Source organism: Ciconia boyciana, chromosome 1, assembly GCF_034638445.1.
Source record: "Ciconia boyciana chromosome 1, ASM3463844v1, whole genome shotgun sequence".
Lineage (NCBI taxonomy): Eukaryota > Metazoa > Chordata > Aves > Ciconiiformes > Ciconiidae > Ciconia > Ciconia boyciana.
In genome coordinates this window covers 17,231,909-17,237,908 of record NC_132934.1, presented here as the reverse complement: position 1 = coordinate 17,237,908, position 6,000 = coordinate 17,231,909, and the positions used below count along the sequence as shown (strand labels likewise).

At 44.2% G+C, this 6,000-nt stretch overlaps 1 protein-coding gene across 1 annotated transcript in view; it reads right to left on the bottom strand.

The window, feature by feature from the left end:
- ABCD2 (ATP binding cassette subfamily D member 2) overlaps window positions 1-6,000 on the bottom strand; it is a 49,001-nt gene continuing 43,001 nt past the window's right edge. The window contains exon 10 of the mRNA XM_072859901.1: window positions 1-4,423. Coding sequence (XP_072716002.1) covers window positions 4,213-4,423 — 211 coding nt within the window. The 3' untranslated portion in view covers window positions 1-4,212. The remainder of the gene's footprint in view (window positions 4,424-6,000) is intronic.

Sequence of the window (6,000 nt, the reverse complement as noted above, 5' to 3'; positions counted from 1 at the left end):
CAACATGTTTTATTTGAGGTTGGAATAAATTACAACTGTAAAGCATAATTTATTGCTTTATAAATTGTCTGCTCTTAAAAGGCATTAATATCAAACATAAAGACACATTCGATTAGCAGTTCAGTTCTCTTAAGCCTCATGAACAGCTCAGTAGGGGGATTTCATTCTATATACAATTGAAACCTCTGATCACAGGCTCATAAACTTGACTTTGACATGCATTATCATCATTCAGACATATTGAGGGGACTGTAGATGTGTTCATTTGCTTTAGGATATAATTTTTATTGCAATTTTCCCTAAAATATCCCATTGAATACCCAGTCCTTCATTCCTCACTCGAATACAAAGCCCACTGGTTTCAAAAACTCCTTTAAAAGATATGTGGGGTTTCCTACCCCTGCAGAAGGAGGGCTTCCAAGTCTAAACCAGGAATTAGTCTGGTCCCAAAACCAAGTGAAAACAAACTCCTCCTAGGTTAAAATACTGAAATCCCACGCACAAAAAATGTGTCCTCCCATTCTGAAGATTCTTGAAAAAAATCCTAGCATTATCTGAATGAACTGATGTGGATAATTCATATTTTTATTGTACAGTTACTCCATGCCTGAGACTGGTATGAATTTTGCTCAGCACTCGTACTCCTCTACGATGTAGACCCAGGCAAGTCCAGTCTGCCCCGAGTGCTGGGGGATGAGAGGGTGCTCAGAGGAGGCTAGGTGCACTGAGCACTTTGCAGGATCCAGCCCTGAATGCATAGATGCTGTGACACAACCAGCTAGATATGACAGGCAGAAGGAAGGCCACAAAGTCACTTCCTCGGCCTCCCGGGAAGTCATAGCTCCTGAACGCTAGAAAGGGAATGAACATTGATGAGCAGCTCTCATTGCACCACCAAAAAGGAAGCCACCAAGGCATCCTGCCCTGCTCTGACCCTCTCGCACTGCAACAGCCAAGTGCTCCCCATGCCTCGGCTCCAGAACAGCATCTCCCTGAGCTATTCCCTCAGCAGGGAGCGTGCACCTCGGCTCATGCTTTCCCGGCTGGGTCCGAAGCAGCACAAAATGAGCTGGCTTATGCCCTGTACTGCACCCGAGGTAAAACTCTCCAGAAACAGAACTGGAGACTCCCGTCTCAATTACCCCTTGGAACAACTCAGAAAGTTTGCAGAGAAAATCTCCAGGGCAGCTTCTCTTCCAGCCACAAAACTAACTTTAAAAATAATGAGCCACCGGTACAGAGAATCCTTCTAAAACTGGCTTGGTATTACTCAGAAAGTTCCTATTTAGAGAAGGGTTTCTTCTTATAATAGCCTCTAATGTTCTTGTCATGCCTACATGAATGTAAACAGCTGAGTGAGATGCTAGGATATTTTACGTGGTGTTACTGAATGGGAATGGTTAAGTTTATTACTGGATCCAAGAAATAGGTATCAAACTTCAAGGAAAATGCTATTACATTGATCCTGGTACGATTTCAGTTTTCATTAAAATTTCATAAGTAATGTACGTATCTTTTGTATGTTATATGCACAATCTCATTTAAAAAACAGCAAACAAACCTTCTTCTTCCAAACATGGTTTCCATAGAAGATATGTTTCTGTTGTGCCGTGAGGGATGGCCAGCTTCGATCTGTGCGAGGTGGTACAGCAGATTTCAGGTGCTGCACTTGCCCATAATGGCTCCCAAGTCAAGCGCCATGGCAGAGCTTTGGTGAGAGGCCGGGAGCGTGCAGGGCCATACCTGGAGCTGTGCCGAATTGGGCCAATTGTTCAGCACTTTTCAGTGTCCTCCTCATTCAGGGACTGGACAACCCTGTTTTAGCTCCCAGCCATGTGGTAAAGTGCTTAACGGAGGGGTGGGGAACACTAATGCCCCTTCCTCCACCTCAGCTCCTGCCTTGGGAGAGGCTTGTGGAAAGCTGGCTTTGCAGCTGCTTTGCGCTAGCAGGATATGCTGCGGCTGGGACAAGGGCATGCATATGGTGCATGCCTGATTCATCACCATCCTAGAGAAACATAACTCAGAAATGTGCAAGCCTTTAAAATCATCAGTCATCTCATTTATGCTCACCGAGAACAGATTCTTGGCTGACTTCTTTTTTTCCTTAGCAGTTCTGAATTTTTCTTTGAAAATGAGAAGGAGGAAAGCTAGCCTTCAGGGAGAGGGACAAGCAGAGACACTTGCAAATTAAAATGCGTGCACATGTCATCCACCACAGCAGTGACCTCCAGTTTGCACTTTACAACACAACATCTTATTAACTTGAACCTCAATTTCTCATCCCTTTCAAAGATTCCTAAGAGCATTCCTTTCCTTGTCAATGAGATGTCCCAGTGGACTCTACAGAGAAAACTAATGAGAGGAACAAACTGTTGTCACCAGGACAAGTTACAGGGTTACATTCAAGCCACAGACTCTGGAGTAGCAGGACAGGGAGCAGACTTATTCCATTTTCTGGTGCAAGTGCCATACCAAGCAGCAAGACAAGCACACAGTGAGAAGGAAGATGGGCCAATGGTTAGTGCACTGGACTGGGATTTGGCAGATGGAGTTAATTCACCTTCCCCTTGTTCTTGAAGCGATCAGAAAAAGGAAACGGTTTATATTAACTTCAGGCTGCTCAAACATTCCCAGCTCAGCAAATACCTCCAAAATATTTCTCCTCTCTTAACAGTTCTTAACAGCTTATGCATTGCCCCTCTCAGACTAAGCGCACCAGACAGAAATCTTCTAAGGAATCACACTTCTAGGAAAAAAAGAACCAACAAACTTCAGGATTGCTACATCTCGGCTAAGGCTCATTTACCCATCTGCAAAGCCTCTTACCCCTCCTGATCTTCACTCCCGAGCTGCCCATTTGCCAAGCACTTGCAGTCAGAGAGAGCAGACCAGGAGCTCTAAAATCCATTCACATCTTTATTTCTAATTCACTGGGTTTTGCCTCCAGAAAAGCACTCAGGCCAGCACTGTCTTAGGGGTTTCTGTTTCAAGCACCTTCTGACTGACCGCAGACCAGGCTCCTACTGAACTGAAAAGCAGATGGGACAATCAATGAGAGCATCTGAAAGCAAAGCTGTTAACTGGTGTGATTGCTTACAGGGTGGGCAGTGTTCAGCCACTCTACCAAAATATGGCAGCATATTAATTAGTGGTTACAAAATGCTCTAACTTTTCACAGACCTTTATAAGTGCTGAGCATTTTAACTGGCAGGACAGCCATGCCTGAGAATTCAGTGTAGTGTTAGAAACTGACATTTTCCTCTCCTACAGTCCTTCCCCTCATGAAGTGTCTCATGGAACAAATAAGTGTCTATATTGTGATTTTACCAACAGAGGAACTGGGTCGGAGATGGATACTGGCTGGATCAGACCCATGGAGCAGATGAATGACTTAGTCAAGCAAAAATTAAGTCACTTAATGCCAGGCCCAGTGCTCCATCCCCCCCACCAGAGGTTACTAAATAGAGGACATAAATAATCCCCCAAAGGAACTGATGTATCATGAAGGGCAAAGAGCCTCTGAAGCTATGCATAATGGCATAAAGTACAGCACAAGTATATTACATATTTAGCTCTATCCCTGCTTCTTTGCTGTGAGGGCAGTGGGTTGCTCGGACAGTTGTCTTCTGGTCAGCCTATTACGTTATTTCCTATGGAAATGCAGGTAAAGGTGTGTATGCGATTCAGTAGTAGAACAGGAATTTGGTTTTACATGGGCTGAAAGAATGTTTCTTATACCCAAATGAGATTTTTGCATGCATCTGCATACTCACCCAGATGTTGCCTCTGCTGTGCTCCATGCCTGAGTTTCATGCCAGGTTTGCTCTGCGTAGCAGGCATATCATATGCACACAGTGACCTGGTACAAGAGCACATTCTGCAGGCCAAGTCTCAGGCAAAAATTCACCTACAAAACCTAAGTGTGTTGGTAGTTTTTTGCAGTGAATCGGGCTTTCACTAGGAACTAACATAAGCTGCAATGACTAATCTTATCCTCTGTGCACTTGCTTATCTTCTTTTCACAGTTCAACCCCTTTCTTCCTTAATACTAAAACGCTAAAGTCTTACAGAGCATTCAGAGCATTATTTTCTGCTGGCTGTATTTCTCTATGCTCTAAGCCTCTATCACAATGCATGCAAAGGATAATGGCTGAATTTGTAATGCTTTTAACTAAAAAAATACTTTTAAAAACATAAACCATAAATTATTTATTCCTCTTCGTCCATTGTTTTAAGCACTGAGTCTTCTCCCAAGATTTTACACAGTTCATTCAGTCTCTGCTGCATTTTAGGAATTCCTGCAAGTTGGGATTCCAGTCTCTGTTTTTCCTCACTCAGGGATAAACGGATAGCGGTGTCCAACTGCTCGAAACGCCAGCCGCCTTGTCCATCAAACTGCAGCAAGTGAGTGTGGTACTTCCTGCAGCAGAAATTAAAACATTAGCAATGGCTCAGGGAACAGACGGTTCATTTTCGCATGCAAATTTGGATGTCTGTCTCTCTTTTCAATGGTCCTCTCAGGAAGTTGAGAGTTGTCCAGTTTTGGATCACTGGGCAAGACTTTTTTTCAGTGACTCATAATCCCAGGACACTCTTCTGAAAGGGATTTGGGTATTTCAAAGCCTGTCACCAGGACCTCCCTAGGCCATCTAGTGAAATTCAGCAGCGAGGTGCCAGCGGTAAGCTGTCGGCACTGGTGAGGGCTCCCCAGCTGGGGCGGTCATTGCCTTGAGCAGCCCGCAGGGCCGGGCTGTGAGGCCCTCGCCCGCAGCGACGCTGGCAGCAGCAGGCAGCCGGGCTGTGGAGGGTCCCCTCACCATTTGCTGCCCCTGGCCAAGGTGGCGGCCTCCCTCGTCCCGCCTCCCTCTTAGAAACACTGTCTGTGGCTACCGTTGCCTTTGCTGCAACTCCACCAGACTCCTTTTTCTCCAGGAGCTCGAACAGCAGCAGCAGACAAGGCTCCCTTCTCCCCCAGGAATGCTAGTCCCAGCTTATTTTATTTACCTTGCTTTCTGATAGACATTTTACCTCTTTAGCAGAAAATACAGTCAGACAGGCACGGTACACCTGATGCTACTGATAAAACTCTAGTTTGTTCAAATTACACCTCAGTTTGTTCCCCTGCATCTTACAAGGTTGGCTAAAGAAACCTCCAGCCCTAAAACATGGTTCAGTTTGCAAGGGGCCAAAATAAAAAAGTCTGTGTAGGAGTTACAGATCTTTCAGTGAGTATCAGGGTGTGTGAACCGAAAATATTCAAAGGTGTACATGCGGAGTTTGTCAAGACCTGACAAGACATTTATCAGGAGGTGCAAGAGAAAGAGCAGAGCATTCCCTCAGAGCTGCTGGTATGACTGTGTAATTTATCACTATAAATTACAGAAGATGAGACGCATCATAAAACAGTGCTTATAAATCCCATCCAGGAAACTGTGACAGTTTAATAAGCTCAATAGCTTATGACATGGGACTCAAAAGAGATTCAACTCCAGGCTTATATTCACCACTTCTTGCATATTATTCTTTGTGACACCAAATGCTTAACCTAGCCCTCTATTTTTCCCCCACCAAAACAAAAAAAAATCAGGAAGCTAAGATAGCTGATTGAGACGTCCAATGTTTGTGGTCTAGGAAAGTAGCCAGTATTTTGATTAAAAGAGCAAATATTTCCTGGTATAATCTTGAGGAGGAGAAAACAGCATGTGAACCTGGTTTTTGCCTATGCAGCGCAGTCCCTGTGGAAGCATACCTAAGTTAAAGGCATTTGATGCTTATTTCTAAATACTCAGCACTTCTGTTTACTTCTCCAGAACCCCACAAATCACCAGATTTCTGATAATTTCAGTAATACTGTGGAGATTACAAGAACAATCCCAAACCTTCCTGAATAGCACTAGTATTAGGAAACAAGAAATGTTGGTAGGAAACTGAACTCAAAAGATCTTTCTCACAAGTTCTTTTGCATAAGTTCCCTCTGCGTCATCATTATTTATGGGT